This window comes from Carassius gibelio, chromosome A15, assembly GCF_023724105.1.
Source record: "Carassius gibelio isolate Cgi1373 ecotype wild population from Czech Republic chromosome A15, carGib1.2-hapl.c, whole genome shotgun sequence".
Taxonomy (NCBI): domain Eukaryota; kingdom Metazoa; phylum Chordata; class Actinopteri; order Cypriniformes; family Cyprinidae; genus Carassius; species Carassius gibelio.
Genome location: NC_068385.1, coordinates 7370078 through 7388356, shown reverse-complemented (window position 1 = coordinate 7388356; position 18279 = coordinate 7370078). Strand labels below are relative to the sequence as shown.

Here is an 18279-nt window from a genome sequence, read left to right as displayed (position 1 = left end):
TCACACCTGAAGTCATCAAGGAGCCTCTTCATCATGTGCCACATCCCAGTGTTCTGCTGGATCTCAGCCGCTGTTCTGGAGAAGATGTTGAGTCGAGCAGAGAGTGGAGAGATTCCCAAGACTCTCACTCAGATGTACACACACTTCCTGCTCCTTCAGACCAACATCAAACGTGAGAAGGACTATGAGAAGAAGGTGACAGATGAAGACATGATCCTCAAACTGGGGAGACTGGCTTTTCAGCAGCTTATGAAAGGCAATGTGATCTTCTATGAGGAAGACCTGAGAGAGTGTGGCATTGATGTGACAGAAGCATCAGTGTACTCAGGATTGTGCACTCAGATCTTCAGAGAGGAGTTTGGCTTGTATCAAGGAAAAGTCTTCAGCTTTGTTCATCTGAGCATTCAGGAACATCTAGCAGCTTTATATGTGCACCTCTTCTATGAAATCAACCGCTCACAGTTTTTCTCTAGTGTGTCCTCTGAATTGTCATTGTTTTTCACGTATACTACTTCTGATGTTCATCAGAAAGCTGTGGATGAGGCTTTACAGAGTGCAAATGGACATCTGGATCTTTTCCTGCGGTTTCTTCTGGGTCTGTCAGTGAAGAATAATCAGATTCTCCTACAAGGACTAATGAAACAGACAATAAGCAGCTCTGACAGGAATGAGAAAACAATTGAGTACATCAAGATGAAGATCAGGACCATTGACTCTCCAGAGAAATCCATCAATCTGTTCCACTGTCTGAATGAACTGGGTGATCGTTCACTGGTGGAGGAAATACAACAGTATCTGACATTTGGAACAATAAAGGAAGCCAAACTCTCTTCATCTCAGTGGTCAGCTGTAGTTTTTGTATTATTGACATCAGAGGAGAAGCTGGATGAGTTTAAGCTAAAAGAATATGTTGGAGCAGAAAACAAAGCTGATCACATTCTTCAGATGCTGTTGCCTGTGATTAAAGAATCCAGAAGAGCTGAGTAAGTATCACTTAGAAACAATCACTAGACTTTTTGTTATGAAAGTGAGTAGTCATGGCCTAATGATTATTGAGTCAGACTTGTAACCCAAAGGTCACGAGTTTGACTCTTTGTACTGGCAGAGATTGTAGGTGGGAGAGTGAATGAACAGTGCTTTCTTCCACCTGTAATACCATGACTGAGGTGAGACACTTGAGCAAGAAAAAAAAAAAACCCAACTGCTCCCCAGGTGTTGTAGCAAAAAAAAAAAAAAAAACATTTTTTCCTGTTGTTTTTCCTCATCTAAATCATATTTGTATTTGCAAATACAAATGTGTAAATACTGCAGAACATAAACTAATTTATTTAGTTTATTAAAATTAAACTTGTTTTTTGTTAAATCTATTCCCTTTCGAGTGTTCTCTCCTGTTGCATCGCTGATGTTTATGGGGATACTCGTGTTTACTCTGATACGGAAACCTGATTTGTACACCTTAGTGTAGCTGCCAGAACCAATGGCGCTTCAACCCAGGGTGGAGCCGACTGCTAAATAAGTCAATACTGAGTGGCATTTGTCAGAATTTTTCTCCTTCAGTGACAAAGGTCATCTACTCGCGGAACTCTGAAACAAGAAGCTAAGCCTGCTGCTTGCTGCTGTGAGAAGAAGCCTCAGCAGCAGAACATTGCTAGAGGCCTTCCCCTGCAGCTGTCCGGCATCTATAAAAGCAAATTTCTGAACAAATTTCCCAGCAACATTGTTGCAAGTGAGATTGTGGCTCATGCAGGGATGGTGAGTGTGAGACTGCGCTTACCAGAACAGAATTCTCTCATTGAGAGCATAAGTCTCATCACCCTTCTCCACTCGTGGATCGCCTTCTTCAGTGAGGGCAACCTTGCCCTCTTGTTTCTCCTGTAGCAAATTAGCTCAAAAGAGAAATATTTCTGTCATGAAACCAGGCATGAATTTTTGAGCGGGAGAAGTTTTCTTTGTCTCCCTTTATGTTCCATTAGCGTGTTTATGGTCAGTCTGGAGGATTGGTGCAGTTTTATCCCAAATATAGTACAAATAGTATGATGTATTTCTCAATCTTATATTGTACATCATTGTTTGAGGAATAAAGAGCAGATAATTTTGATAACAAGAATGAAACATCTAGAAGATAATAAACCAGAGATAAATTCATACACATGAATAAATTCATACACATGAATGTCAGCGTTTAGAGCTTAACTCATCATTTAGACAGGATCGTATACCTCCACTACTTACGAAACCCACCCTCAACCCATCTCTTTTACAGAACTACAGATCAGTTTCTCTTCTTCCTTTCATTGCAAAAACACTTGAATGAGCTGTGTTCAACCAAGTCTCTGCATTTCTCACACAGAACAACCTCCTTGACAGCAACCAATCTGGCTTCAGAAGTGGACATTCAACTGAGAGTTGAAGCCCTAAGACTGGCAAAAGTAGAATCCAAATCTTCAGTACTTATCCTGCTAGATCTGTCTGTTGCTTTGTTTTACATGGTTAACCACCAGATCCTCCTATCAACCCTACTGGCAAAGGGCATCTCAGGAACCTCACTTCAGTGATTTGAGTCTTACCTATCAAATAGGTCCTTCAAAGTATCTTGAACAGGTGAGGTGTCCAAGTCACAACATCTAACTACTGGGGTGACTCAGTTCTTGGACCACTTCTCTTTACTGTCTACATGGCATCATTAGGTTCTGTCATTCAAAAACAGGGCTTTTCATACCACTGCTATGCTGATGACACTCAGCTCTACCTCTCATTCCATTCTGATGATCCGACGGTAGCTACTCGCATCTTTAGCAATGTTTAACAGACATGAAGGACCGTCACCTCCAACTCAACCTTGCCAAGACAGAACTGCTTGTGGTTCCAGCAAACCCATCGTTTCATCACAATTTCACCATCAAGTTAGGCACATCAACCATAACTCCTTCAAAAACCGCCAGAAGCCTTGGAGTTCTGATTGATGATCAGCTGACTTTCTCAGACCACATTGCTAAAACTGTCAGGTTCTGCAGATTTGCTTTATTCAACATCAAGAAGATCAGGCCCGGGAAGTTGTGGCCTAATGGTTAGAGAGTCGGACTCCCAATCGAAGGGTTGTGAGTTCGAATCTTGGGCCGGCAGGAATTGTGGTTGGGGGGAGTGCATGTACAGTTCTCTCTCCACCTTCAATACCATGACTTAGGTGCCCTTGAGCAGGGCATCGAACCCCCAACTGCTCCCCGGGTGCCGCAGCATAAATGGCTGCCCACTGCTCTGGGTGTGTATTCACAGTGTGTGTGTGTGTTCACTGCTCTGTGTGTGTGCACTTCGGATTGGTTAAATGCAGAGCACGAATTCTGAGTATGGGTCACCATACTTGGCTGAATGTCACGTCACCTTCACTTTCTTTCGGAACATGCTTCTTCTTGTTCTGTCCAGGCTGGACTATTGCAGTGCTCTCTTGGCATCTTGGCAGGTCTTCCAGTCAGTTCTATCAAACCTTTATAATTAATCCAGAACACGGCAGCAAGATTAATTTTTAATGAGCCGAAAATAATACACGTCACGCCTCTGTTTATCAATTTGCACTGGCTACCAATAGCTGCTCGCATAAAATTCAAGGCATTGATGTTTGCCTACAAAACCACAACTGGCTCTGCACCCATTTACCTAAATTTAATACTTCAGACTTATGTGCCTTCTAGAAGCTTGCATTCTGCAAGTGATCGTTGCTTAATTGTGCCATCCCAAAGAAGCACAAAGTCACTTTTACGGACTTTTAAATTAAATGTTCCCTCTTGGTGGAATGATCTGCCCCACTCAATCCAAGCAGCTGAGTGCTTAGCCATCTTCAAGAATCAGCTTAAAACCCATCTCTTCCATCTTTATTTGACCCGCTAACTTTAGCACTCAATATTCTAATTCTATTCTTAAAAAAAATCGAACTACCTTTATAATCTTTTTGTATTCTATTTTCTTTTCATTTATTATACACTTTTAAATATATATATATATATATATATATATATATATATACACTCACCTAAAGTATTATAAGGAACACCTGTTCAATTTCTCATTAATGCAATTATCTAATCAACCAATCACATAGCAGTTGCTTCAATGCATTTAGGGGTGTGGTCCTGGTCAAGAAAAAACTCCAAACTGAATGTAAGAATGGGAAGAAAGGTGATTTAAGCAATTTTGAGAGTGGCATGGTTGTTGGTGCCAGACGGGCCGGTCTGAGTATTTCACAATCTGATCAGTTACTAAGATTTTCACGCACAACCATTTCTAGGGTTAACAAAGAATGGTGTGAAAAGGGAAAAACATCCAGTATGCGGCAGTCCTGTGGGCGAAAATGCGTTGTTGATGCTAGAGGTCATAGGAGAATGGGCCGACTGATTCAAGCTGATAGAAGAGCAACTTTGAGCTAAATAACCACTCGTTACAACCGAGGTATGCAGCGAAGCATTTGTGAAGCCACGAAATGCACAACCTTGGGGCGGATGGGCTACAACAGCAGAAGACCCCACCGGGTACCACTCATCTCCACTACAAATAGGAAAAAGAGGCTACAATTTGCACAAGCTCTCCAAAATTGGACATTTGAAGACTGGAAAAATGTTGCCTGGTCTGATGAGTCTCAATTTCTGTTGAGACATTCAGATGGTCAAATGAGTCAGAATTTGGCATAAACAGAATGAGAACATGGATCCATCATGCCTTGTTACCACTCGCGTATATGTATAAGCTTGATCCATGCATATACACCTACACACACTCGCGCATACATATAAACTCGCTGCATACAAACACACCTGCACATACTCGCATATACAATTAAACTTGATCCGTGCATATACACCTATTAAACACTCACACATAAATGTAAACGTCTCAGGTTACGAATGTAACCATGGTTCCCTGAGAGGGAACGAGACACTGCGTCCTCTTAGGGGACACTTTGGGGAACACCTCGTCGTGACCCGTGTCTGAAGCATACTTTGAAAAACGCCAACGTGTTGGCCAGCGACAGCCTCTGAAGTCACTACCGGCACGATTATTAATACGCACCCGTAGGACCGTCACTTATCTTCTTCGTGAAGCTTGCATCCTGAAGCATGGCAGGGAGCTAGAGGACGCAGTGTCTCATTCCCTTTCAGGGAACCATGGTTACATTCGTAACCTGAGACATTCCCTGTCAAGGGAACTTTGAACTGCGTCCTCTTAGGGGACACTTTGGGGAACAGAATACCCATTCCTTTACAGGGATACGGCTAAGAACCTAGCATGTCTTCTACCAAGTCTTGCCTGTCACACAAGGGCTACCACTAGCTTTCGCAAAAAACTTGCCGAAAGGCTGTCCCAACAGTTTTCTAGTAGCAATGCCCTGTTCTAGATAGGTATCAGAGGATACCTGGGTGGAGTGGCACCAAAGATGAATGGGGCTTTAACTGACTCAAGAAAGGGCACGAAGCATCTGCGTGAAGCCCTCACCATATAGGATATTAGAAAGAACGCAGAATACTAGCTTGCGAACTTACCACAGTGTGGATTTCAGAAAGTGTGCAAAGACTTCACGTGCACACTTACCATAGCCTGGATTTACAAATACTGTTCTAAGGAGGGGCTCTCGTGGCACTCTGATAGAGCAGTTCGTAGATGGAATGGCCCGGGAGAAGAGCAATTGGAGGAAGAAATGTACAGATGAAGCCTCAGCCACGCCTTTACCATGGCATCCAGCCCCAGTGGAGCTGGATGAGTCAGAGGAAGCCAGAGGGGATAGTGTGATGCTCTCTCAAGTTGCAAAACCGATCCACCCAAGTCTGACCAACCTCTCCAACTCTGCTTCATCACCTTGGTGCGAATGCGCCATTCCCCTAGCCTCAGCCCCTGCCTCAACAGGATGTCTGCTCTCACAGTACATCTCAAAAACAGTATGTAGTACTGGAGCGCTCTGGTTAAAAAAAACATGAATTCAGTCTCATATGAGAGGAGGACTCCGAGCTCATAGTAGCACGCTCATAGGCTACCCTTTTTCTTTTGGAAAAGTGGAGCACTGCTAAATAGATCCTCAGATCGAGATGGGCCAGGACCACTTTGTTGTTTGGGCTCGGACCTGGACCTTTGTGGAATGAAGGATTTAAAGGCAGCTGAGCACGCCCTTGCCTCCCTGAACTTTTCGACCACCATATCGACGGAGGTACCGAAAAGCTCAGAAGGCGAGACCAGAGCATCGAGAAGAAACCCCCTTTCTTCCCTCCCGATGTCTGCCAGGTTCACCCACAGATGTCTCTCCGCTACCACCATGGCCGCCATAGACCTACCCATGGTGAAGGCGGCCTGCTTGGTAGCCCGGAGAGAGAGGTCTGTGGTGCGGCACAGCTCTGAAGCACTGCCATCGTATGCAATGAAGCCACAGCCTGACCTGCTGCTGCGTATGATTTACCATTTAAGTGGGATGTATCCTGGAAGGGCTTAGATGGCAAAGAGGGAGATTTAAGAGAGGATGTTTCCCCCTCAGAGAGATAGCTAGCCAGCGTCTCTTCTACAGGGCGCATCCTCTCATAGCCATTTTCGTGCATGCCCTCGATATTAGCATAACTTGTATGCTTAAACCGATGGATGCGAGAGGAAAACGTTCATTCCTTTTCGACTTCTGCATGTAAGTCAGGCAAGAATGGAAGGCTCACCTGGGCTGGAGGGCTATGGTCAGAAAAATAACGCTCATTGAGGCGACCTCGCGACGTTAGCTTTCTGGCATGCTTCCTTATAGAGGGCATATAATTCTGAAGTAATGAATTTAGGGGGGGTGCAGAGCCAGTGTTGGATTTGTAGGCAAACATTATTGCCTTTTTTATGTGAGCGCCTATTGGAAACTGGATTGTGAAACTGATGAAATGATGGGTTTGCTGGAACCACAAGCAGTTCTGTCTTGGCAAGTCTGAGTTGAAGGTGATGGTCCTTCATAGCGGTGCACGATATATAGCGGCCAATGATTAATGCGCATCTAATCAGTAAAGCTGGTTATTTCGCACCTGATGGTATTTACCGCTGATTATATAACCGGCTTTACTGAGTAGATGCACATTAATCATCAGCCGATATATATCATGCACCCCTAGTCCTTCATCCAGCAAGAAATGTTAGACAAGCTGAGATGCGAGCAGCTACCGTCGGATCATCAGGATGGAATGAGAGGTAGAGATGATTGTCATCAGCATAGCAGTGGTATGAAAAGCCATGTTTCTGAATGACAGAAACTAATGAAGTCATGTAGACAGAGAAGAGAAGTGGTCCAAGAACTGAGCCCTGAGGCACCCCAGTAGTTAGATGTTGGGACTTTGACACCTTACTTTTCCAAGATACTTTGAGGACCTCAAAGTGCGGTTCCTGAGATGCCCTTTGCCATTTGGGTTGACAGGAGGATCTGGTGGTTAACCATTTAAAAAGATCAAGAAAGATAAGTATTGAACATTTTGCATTCCACTCTTGCCAGTCTTAGGGCTTCAACAACTAAGAGCAAGACAGATGTGCTTTACGGATTGTGTTGTGGAAAATTGTGCACTGATGTTTTTAATTTTATTAATGAAAAACATGCCAAAGTCGTCAGCTATTAGAGCTGTTGGGGGGGGGGGGGGTGAGGACAAAGGAGCGAGGAAAATATTTTAAAAAGCATGCAAGAGTTAGATGAATTGTTATTTTTGTTATGATAGTATGTCATTTAAGCAGTGGAGACGTTAGTAGAGAAGGAAGAGAGGAGTGACTGATACACATTAAGGTCAGTAGTATTATTGGAATTGCGCCACACACCCTTTCAGTAACTCTAAGCTTAGAACGATGTTCACGTAAAACATCAGATAACCAAGGGGCAGAAGGGGTGGTACGGGCTGGCCTGGAAAATAAGGGGCAAACAGTGTCTAAACAAGATGTAAGAGTGGAGCAGAATGTATCAGTAGCACTGTTTGCGTCAAAAGATGCTAACAGATTATCGAAAGGAAGTGAAGATGAAACCATAGCAGATAGCCGGGAGGGTGAGAGTGAGCACAGGTTACATTGAAAGATGACATGTGGAGGGGTAAGTGATGTATCAGGGACCATGTTGAGGTTAAGAGTGAAGAGGAAGTGATCTGAGGTGTAACCAGTACATGATCAGTGGAACAGTGTTGTGTGTAAATAAGGTCCAGTTGGTTTCCTGATTTGTGAGTAGCTGTAGTTGACACTTGGTTGAGATCAAAAGAGGCAAGCAGAGTCTGGAAGTCTGCATATATAGGTTTATCTAGGTGGATGTTAAAGTCTCTAAGCATAACTAAGGGAAGTAACATCCTCAGGAAAGGTTGAGAGCAGCACATCTAATTCATTCTAAAAGTTACCTACTGGTCCTGGGGGTAGATAAATAACTACAAAATGGATTTTAAGAGGGTAATAGTAACTGAATGAGATTCAGTGGAGCTGTTGAAACCTAAAGATGGTAAAGGATTAAATTCAAGTTTATTTGTATAGCGCTTTTTACAAAACAAATTGTTACAAAGCAACTTTACAGAAAATTATGTTTCTACAATATTTAGTAGTAGCTAGTAGTTTGTGCACATTTGACAGGATTTTAGAAAAAATAAAAATAATAATAATAATACAAGACGTAGTCAGCTAGACGATGAATTATCAATATTATTAATTAAGTTATTATATGATTCAGTCACACATTCAGCAATAATTGTTCGTTCTGTTTGTTGATTCAGGGTTAGCATCATCTGAGGTCCTCTGAGGGTCAGCATCATCTCTTCTCAGGTGTTCTGGATCCAGACTGGAGCTTGTGTAAATCCTAGTTACCACGGGATGTAAAATACCGTGGCGAAACATAGAAACAAAATACAGACATCATTAGCATAGCTGCTGATCCAACAAAGTAGAATTAGTTTAACCCAAGCTAATGAATAAAAATGCACCTTTGATCAGATGCAACTACACTCACAATTAAAAAGATACATTATTCGAATGCTTGGCGAAAGAGATGTGTTTTTAATCTAGATTTAAACAGAGAGAGTGTGTCTGAACCCCGAACATTATCAGGAAGGCTATTCCAGAGTTTGGGAGCCAAATGTGAGAAAGCTCTACCTCGTTTAGTGGACTTTGCTATCCTAGGAACGACCAAAAGTCCAGCGTTTTGTGACCTTAGGGTGCGTGATGGGTTGTAACGTGGTAGAAGGCTAGTTAGGTACGCAGGAGCTAAACCATTTAGGGCCTTATAGGTAAGTAATGATAATTGTAACTGGTACGGAACTTAATAGGTAGCCAGTGCAGAGACTGTAAAATTGGGGTAATATGATCATATTTTCTTGACCTCGTAAGGACTCTAGCTGCTGCATTTTGGACTACCTGTAGCTTGTTTATTGACGAAGCAGGACAACCACCTAGAAGTGCATTACAATAGTCCAGTCTAGAGGTCATGAATGCATGAACTAGCTTTTCTGCATCAGAAACAGATAACATGTTTCGTAGCTTGGCATTGTTTCTAAGATGGAAGAATGCAGTTTTTGTAACATTGGAAATATGATTTTCAAAAGACAAATTGCTGTCTATTATAACACCCAGATTTCTGACTGTAGAGGAAGTAACAGTACATCCGTCTAGTTGCAGATTGTAATCTACAAGATTCTGTGTAGTGTTTTTTTGGTCCAATAATTAGTATCTCTGTCTTATCCGAATTTAATTGGAGAAAATTATTTGTCATCCAATCTTTTACATTTTTAAAACACGCTGTTAGCTTAGATAATTGGGAAGTTTCATCTGGTCTCGTTGAGATATATAGCTGAGTATCATCAGCATAACAGTGGAAGCTAATTCCGTATTTTCTAATAATATTACCAAGGGGCAACATGTATATTGAAAATAGAAGGGGACCTAGGACGGATCCTTGTGGCACTCCATATTTTACTGATGATAAATGAGATGACTCCCCATTTAAATAAACAAAATGGTAGCGATCGGACAGGTAGGATCTAAACCATCTTAGAGCCTGCCCTTGAATACCTGTATAGTTTTGTAATCGATCAATGAGTATGTCATGATCTATGGTGTCGAACGCAGCACTAAGATCAAGTAAGACTAGAAATGAGATGCAGCCTTGGTCTGATGCAAGGAGCAGGTCATTTGTAATTTTAACAAGTGCATGTGCAAATTTCCAAACATTAGAGATAAGCAGACCAGTACATCCACCTCTTCCAATCAAATGGGGGAAGTGGGAAAATGAGAAAATTAATGGAGAGTGCTGCAGGTGTAGCAGTGTCCTCTGGTTTGATCCAGGTCTCTGTCAAAGCCATGAGATTTAGCTTTGAATGAGTAATAATAGAAGTAATGAAATTTGCTTTTTTTACAGCAGACTGGCAATTCCAGGAAAAAATTTGAAAAAGAAAGTAGTGAGCTGGTTATGTAGTCTTAATGGGCTGCTTTTTAGTCACTTTTTCAGAAACTGACAAATATACCAGTGAAAACGGCTTTATTGAGAATTTGGCTCCATTAAAATACACAATTTTTTGCTTATTTTGTCAGCTATTTTTAGCAATTGCTCTTAGTATTTGCATGTTTACAGTGTCTAAAAATTGGTCTTCAGTGTTAGATTTGAGAGAAAAGCCTGTGAATAGTTTTTGGGGATGCACATATATATATATATATATATATATATATATATATATATATATATATATATATATATATATATATATATATATATTATAGACAAACACACACACAAAGACAAAAAGTATATACAGACTTGCAAATCATTCTCACTAACTCAGTCACTCTCTCACACACACACACACACACACAGATTAATAATGTACTACAGCCAATACAACTGATAAACAGGTGCAAATAAGTGTGATTCAATTACTGATAATATTTCTTCTAGTTGTTATTCTTTTGTTAAAAAGAAGGCATACTGAAACAGCTGTTCCCAAATACTTTTCATGCGTTTATGTTGGACTCATTACATTTTAGGCTATGTAGTTAAAATTTGTTTTTATTTAAAGATTTTTATTTTATTAACAACTCAGCTGTATGTGGACAATTGCATATTGGAATTTTTATTGTTGCAAATAAATCTCCCATAGTCCATAACTATTGTATTTTAACTTATTTTATTATATATTTTCAGTTAAATCATAAAAAATGTGTATGACTTGACAGTGACTTGCTTGACCCGAGCTACGACTTGACTTGCTTGACATAACCAGTTACTTGACTTGACTTGTTTGATTCTCATAAAAATTTACTTGGACTTGCTTGAGACTTGAAGGGTAAGACTTGAGACTTGTGACTTGCATGTGTGACTTATTCCCAACCTCTGTGGAGGGAAGAAGAAGAGAAGAATGCTGTCACTGAGGATTCCATATCACTGACAGCTTCAGATTTGGAGGATTGGGCATGCTCCGGAGAGGATCCTGACACCCTTACCCCCAATGGGTTATTACGGGTTGGCAGAGTGGACTGATTCACATTCTCACCAGGCTGTGGAGAATCTCGGTTTAGAATCGTTGGCTCTGGAAGAGCCTGCCTGCAGTTGCTTAGACGAATGATGCTCGCTGGGCTGTTGTCAACTATGCTCCCGCTAGAGATTCATGCCATTTTTCCCCGACGTTCACGGTGAACTCACCAAAACATGGCTTTCTTCTATTCGGCGCATGTCCGCTTTTCTAATTCTGCCACCCTCACCTCTGTTGACAGCAATTAAAAGGTAGTTCACCCAAAAATGAAAATTCTGTCATTAATTACCTTCATGTCATTTCAAACCTGTAACACCTTCGTTTATCTTTGGAACACAAATTAAGATATTTTTGATGGAATCAAAATATATTTAATATATGTAAAATATGTAATGTGACATCAGTGGCTCATACACAATTATATGAAGATACAAGAATAATTTGAGCACAAAAGAAACCTTTGCTAACCTGTTTCACTCAGATGTACATCACAATATAAAAAAAAGAAGAAAAAAAGATATTTTGCTACTTCTGTTTCATCACAACATTATGTTTTTGTTAATCTGACTTGTGTGTTCTGATCTAAGTCTGAAGAGTGTGTTATTATTCTCTACAGGTTAAATGATTGTGGTGTCACAGATCAAGGATGTGATGTTCTGGCTTCAGCTCTGACATCAAACCCTTCACACCTGAGAAAACTGAATCTGACTGGCAATAAACTAGAAGAATCTGGTGTGATGTGCGTCTCTTTAGGACTAAAGAATCCTCACTGTAAATTGGAGATACTCAGGTGAGAAGATACTCAGATAAGTTCTTTTAAAGATTTAAGGATGTAATGTAGAAGAGAAAGTGGTTGGGATCAGGAATCACCAGGGGTCTCATTTCTAATCATTGCGTACACAAAAAAATGGCCATAGAAATATGTGTACGCAATTTTCTACATATCAGGATTTATAAAAAATAAACCATACACACATTCTAGACCATGCATTAATATTTATCTGAGAACTATTTTGAACAATCTTGTTTTTATGGATATTTTTATATATTTATTGTAAAACAAAAGGATACTGGATGATTTTTATTAATAAAAAATTTGTATGGGACAAACAGCATTTATAGTCCATATTTCCTCAATGTCTTTTTGCACAGGTTTCTGGCGTTTGCATGGTTTTATAAAGTGAAAATAATAACAAAAATAAAACAAGCAATTTTAAAACTTTTAAAATTATTAAAACATTTACTTAAAATGAATTTAAAAACAGAAAATGATTTTACATGAAAAAAGTGAAAATATAGTGCAATCAGTTCGGACATTGCACAGTGCTCATAAATGCACAGCTAATCAGATGAGTATTAAGTCTAGATTTAATGGTGACTAGTGTTTTAGCACATCTGATCTCTTCTGGAAGCTGATTCCAGCTGCAGGCAGCATAGTAACTTAAGGCAGACTCCCCTTGTTTTGTGTGAACTCTATTTCTGGTGAACTGGTATTTCTAACTGACTCGATCCTAGTGATCTGAGTGCTCTGTTAGGTTTATATTCAGTGAACATATCTGCAATATATTTCTGTCCTAGGTCATTTAGTGACTTATATACGAGTAAAAGTACTTTAAAATCAATCCTAAATGTAACTGGAAGCCAGTGTAAGGACCTGAGGACTGGTGTGATATGCTCAGATTTTCTGGTTTCTGTCAGAATCCTGGCAGCAGTGTTCTCGATGAGCTGCAGCTGTCTAAAGGTCTTCTTGTGAAGGCCGGTGAGGAGCCCATTACAATAGTCCACCCTGCTGGTGATACAGGCATGAACAAGTTTCTCCAAGTCTTGACTGGAAACAAAACATCTTATTGATAGGCAAATTGGTTCTTTCTCATTATTTGACTTCGTGGAAGCATATACAGTACAGGCTAAACAAGAGCGGTGCAAGAATTGAGCATTGTGGGACTCCACATGTCATGGACGTCCACTGAGACTTGTGCTCTCCTAGACCCACATCATAGCTTCTCCCTTCTAAGTATGACCTGAACCATTTGAGTACCATCCCAGAAAGCCCGACCCAGTTTTCCAGTCTCTCTAGTAGTATGTTGTGATCGACAGTGTCAAACGCAGCACTGAGATCTAGCAATACCAGCACCGATATTCTGCCAGAGTCACAATTTAAGCGAATAGCATTTGTTATCTTAATGAGTGCTGTCTCTGTGCTGTGATGCGGTCGAAAACCAGAATGAAAATTGTCCAGGTATCCATTTGAGTTTAAGTATTTTTTCAGCTATTTCTATAATTTTGCCTATAAAAGGAAGATTAGATATTGGTATAAAATTGCTCAAAATGGTGTTATGAAGATTGCTGTTTTTCAGGAGGGGTTTTAAGAACTGCAATTTTTAGGGAGTTTGGAAATGTCCCAGAAAGAAGTGAGGCATTCACCACTTCCAAATATCTGCTTCTAAGCAGTTAAGCACACTTAACTGGGAAAAAAAGATGTGGGAAGTGTGTCAAGACAGCAGGTTGACGATTTTAGTTACTGCACTATGTCTTCCAGAATTTTGCTATTAATTGTTTCAAAAATAGACAGAGTATCTTTTTGATATTGTGGCCGAATTTGTCTGACCTCTGCATTATTTGAGGATGTGCTAATCGCCTTCCTGATATTGATGATCTTCTAAGAAAAGAAGGACGCAAACTCATTGCATTTGCTTTCTGATAGCATTTCACTGGGAATCTGACTTAGAGGGTTTGTCAGTCTCACAACAGTGGCAAAAAGAGTACGAGAGGGATAGAGGGTTTGGGCCCTGGCTTTGTGGCAGCGGTCAGAGAGCTCTCATAGGAACAAGGCCCACAGGCTTTGGTGGTTCGGGGGCCCGCCGTTTTTTGTTGATATCTGAGGGCTAGCAGCGAATGAGTGAGAGAGTTTAGTCCCAGCATACACCAATTCCTCCATTTTCTGTGTGAAGCACAGAAATGGAGATGCTTGAGAGAGGGATTATGTGTCTGGTGAGATGAGCTGTGTCTCAGGTGTTTCCGGTGGCTGTGATACAGTATTGTTCAAAATAATAGCAGTACAATGTGACTAACCAGAATAATCAAGGTTTTTCGTATATTTTTTTATTGCTACGTGGCAAACAAGTTACCAGTAGGTTCAGTAGATTCTCAGAAAACAAATGAGACCCAGCATTCATGATATGCACGCTCTTAAGGCTGTGCAATTGGGCAATTAGTTGAATTAGTTGAAAGGTGTGTGTTCAAAAAAATAGCAGTGTGGCATTCAATCACTGAGGTCATCAATTTTGTGAAGAAACAGGTGTGAATCAGGTGGACCCTATTTAAGGATGAAGCCAACACTTGTTGAACATGCATTTGAAAGCTGAGGAAAATGGGTCGTTCAAGACATTGTTCAGAAGAACAGCGTACTTTGATTAAAAAGTTGATTAGAGAGGGGAAAACCTATAAAGAGGTGCAAAAAATGATAGGCTGTTCAGCTAAAATGATCTCCAATGCCTTAAAATGGAGAGCAAAACCAGAGAGACGTGGAAGAAAACGGAAGACAACCATCAAAATGGATAGAAGAATAACCAGAATGGCAAAGGCTCAGCCAATGATCACCTCCAGGATGATCAAAGACAGTCTGGAGTTACCTGTAAGTACTGTGACAGTTAGAAGACGTCTGTGTGAAGCTAATCTATTTTCAAGAATCCCCCGCAAAGTCCCTCTGTTAAAAAAAAGGCATGTGCAGAAGAGGTTACAATTTGCCAAAGAACACATCAACTGGCCTAAAGAGAAATGGAGGAACATTTTGTGGACTGATGAGAGTAAAATTGTTCTTTTTGGGTCCAAGGGCCACAGGCAGTTTGTGAGACGACCCCCAAACTCTGAATTCAAGCCACAGTACACAGTGAAGCATGGAGGTGCAAGCATCATGATATGGGCATGTTTCTCCTACTATGGTGTTGGGCCTATTTATCGCATACCAGGGATCATGGATCAGTTTGCGTATGTTAAAATACTTGAAGAGGTCATGTTGCCCTATGCTGAAGAGGACATGCCCTTGAAATGGTTGTTTCAACAAGACAATGACCCAAAACACACTAGTAAACGGGCAAAGTCTTGGTTCCAAACCAACAAAATTAATGTTATGGAGTGGCCAGCCCAATCTCCAGACCTTAATCCAATTGAGAACTTGTGGGGTGATATCAAAAATGCTGTTTCTGAAGCAAAACCAAGAAATGTGAATGAATTGTGGAATGTTGTTAAAGAATCATGGAGTGGAATAACAGCTGAGAGGTGCCACAAGTTGGTTGACTCCATGCCACACAGATGTCAAGCAGTTTTAAAAAACTGTGGTCATACAACTAAATATTAGTTTAGTGATTCACAGGATTGCTAAATCCCAGAAAAAAAAAATGTTTGTACAAAATAGTTTTGAGTTTGTACAGTCAAAGGTAGACACTGCTATTTTTTTTTAACACACCCCTTTCAACTAATTGCCCAATTGCACAGCCTTAAGAGCGTGCATATCATGAATGCTGGGTCTTGTTTGTTTTCTGACAATCTACTGAACCTACTGGTAACTTGTTTGCCACGTAGCAATAAAAAATATACTAAAAACCTTGATTATTCTGGTTAGTCACATTGTACTGCTATTATTTTGAACAATACTGTATGTTGTCCTGGCTACCCTGGTTGTTTTCCAGAAAGTCGTCCTTGTGTGGTGAATCTTGTAGCTGTTTTGATATATCACAGTCTGTCTGTGAGGAGCTCTGTGGACAGGGCTCAGCTGGGATAGTGTCCATCCACAGTGCTTGTTTTGGCTGCATGGTGTTATCAGTGTCCTTGTGGGATAAATCAACCACATGATGACTCTGACCTGGTGTGTGTTTTGATGCTGAATGGATTGACACACTCTGCTGAAGGATGACGGAGGGAGACGTAGATATTTTCCTTAAGCATTCTAGCACCAAGTTTGGTTGGGTGGAGGCCATCCGCTTTAAACTGTTGTCTATGCCCCCAGAAAAGATTGAATTTGTAGAAGAAATTCACTCCTTTTATACTGCAAGATCTTTGTAGTTATGTATTCAGCCCAAGCATCGGTGAAAACATATATTTTTTCGCCTTACTGGGAGTGGTCCACTGATGAATGACTGAACTTTGAGTCTTCGAAGTGTTTCAGAGAGTTCACTTAAGTCCTTAGTTCTGAGTTCTGACTGCACTTTCCGAATATCATTCTTTCCCACATGGATAATGATTCGATTTGCAGTGTTGTGCTTCATCAGAATGTTCTGAAGTTCCTTGTTCACATCAGAGACCGTTGCTTGAGGAAGGCAGCATGTTGTTGTAGTCCTGCTACTAATGATTCTGATAACAGAGTCACCCACTAGCAGAGTCCTGGGCTCGGCTGGGCTCTGAGCTGAATGCCGCTGTTTGCTCGAACTTGAGCGCCTGTTAGTAGAGGTGTTAGCTGCTGGCTTATCCAATCCATGTTTAATCACATATGGGGGTTCCTCACCCGCATTCATAAATGCTTGAAATCTGTTCTCAAGATGTATAGGGGATGGTTGAATACCAGTATTTACAAGCCTTGTCATAGTCGAATGTGGGGTAGAGGAAGCTATGGCAGCAATACGAGAAACTTGTGACAATCTGATATCTTGTGTTCCTTTGGGTCTCGCTCCGTTTGTGCCATCGATTAATGTGGCGATCAGTTTCGGCTTGTTCCTCTACACTTGGTATAAACTGTTGAGATTCAGAAGATTCATTGGACTCACCGGTTGTATGCTGAGGGGGTCCTTGACTACGGTCTGTTGAGTGTTCCGTCTGTTTTGGAAGTCCAGAAAGTAACTTTGTTTCAAGAATCACAATCCTTTGTAGAAGTTTGCAGCAGTTCATGCAACAACGCGATCCAACAGGAGGCATTTTCTCTCTCCTCTGTTTTAATGTAGGCAGTTGTTATCCTGTCTCAGGAATGTAACCTATTCGCAGTGGGAGGCAAAGTCCTCTTTTTAGGATGAAATCTACAGAGAGTTTATAAATTAGGCACCAGGTGCTGCTAGGGATACAAACTTAGGTGTCTGTGTGCATGAATGCTGCCCCCAAAGATGAAAATTTTTTAGTGCAAGAGAAGCAGAATATGTTGGATAATAAACAAAATATGTTATAAAAGATGACAAGTTAGTGCTGCAAACTCATCTTTCTTAGAAACTCACTGTTCCAAATCCAAAATACATTGTTAAAATGTTTGCAGATCAGATTTTTTTTAAGTGATGGGGGAAGATGGAAGGTGACCAAATTTGACAAAAGTTTAACAAAAACAAATGCAATCACAGAATATCACACCGTGATGTTTACAGTATATATTGATATTATTATTTTTGGAATGATCTGAGCTGAGAGAGTGAAGAGTTTCATTGTTCTCTACAGGTTGAGTAAGTGTGGTGTCACAGATGAAGGTTGTGCTGCACTGACATCAGCTCTGAGATCAAACCCCTCACACCTGAGAGAACTGGATGTGTCTGGGAATCGACTAGGAGATTCTGGTGTGGTGTGTCTCTCTTCTGTCCTCGAGAATCCTCACTGTAAACTGGAGATACTCAGGTGAGAATCACATGGTCTGGTTCTCAGATAAATTCTCTCTCTGTTTTTAAGATTTATAAAAGCAGTGTAGGAGAAACAGAGGGGTTGCAATCAGAAATCACCACAAGCTGCCTGAAATAGTTTAAGTAGTTGAATTCAAACACAGCATGAACCTCTCTTTCTTTTTAGAAATAGATGTTCCATTCGCACTTCTTTATATAATAGCAGTGACTGGGGAAAACCTTCA

The 18279-nt window shown here is 40.8% G+C and overlaps 1 protein-coding gene across 11 annotated transcripts in view; it reads left to right on the top strand.

Annotated features, from left to right (window-relative positions):
* The window catches only part of LOC128029026 (NACHT, LRR and PYD domains-containing protein 3), an 88655-nt gene that overhangs the window by 18899 nt on the left and 51477 nt on the right, over positions 1–18279 (top strand). Inside the window, exons 9-11 of one of the 11 annotated variants that reach the window (XM_052616487.1) lie at positions 7–983; positions 12085–12258; positions 17880–18074. The exons of the other annotated variants lie outside the window; for them this stretch is intronic. Of the exons in view, the coding sequence (XP_052472447.1) occupies positions 7–983; positions 12085–12258; positions 17880–18057 (1329 nt within the window). The 3' untranslated portion in view covers positions 18058–18074. Of the gene's footprint in view, positions 1–6; positions 984–12084; positions 12259–17879; positions 18075–18279 lie in introns of those variants that run through there. 11 annotated transcript variants of the gene reach the window in all.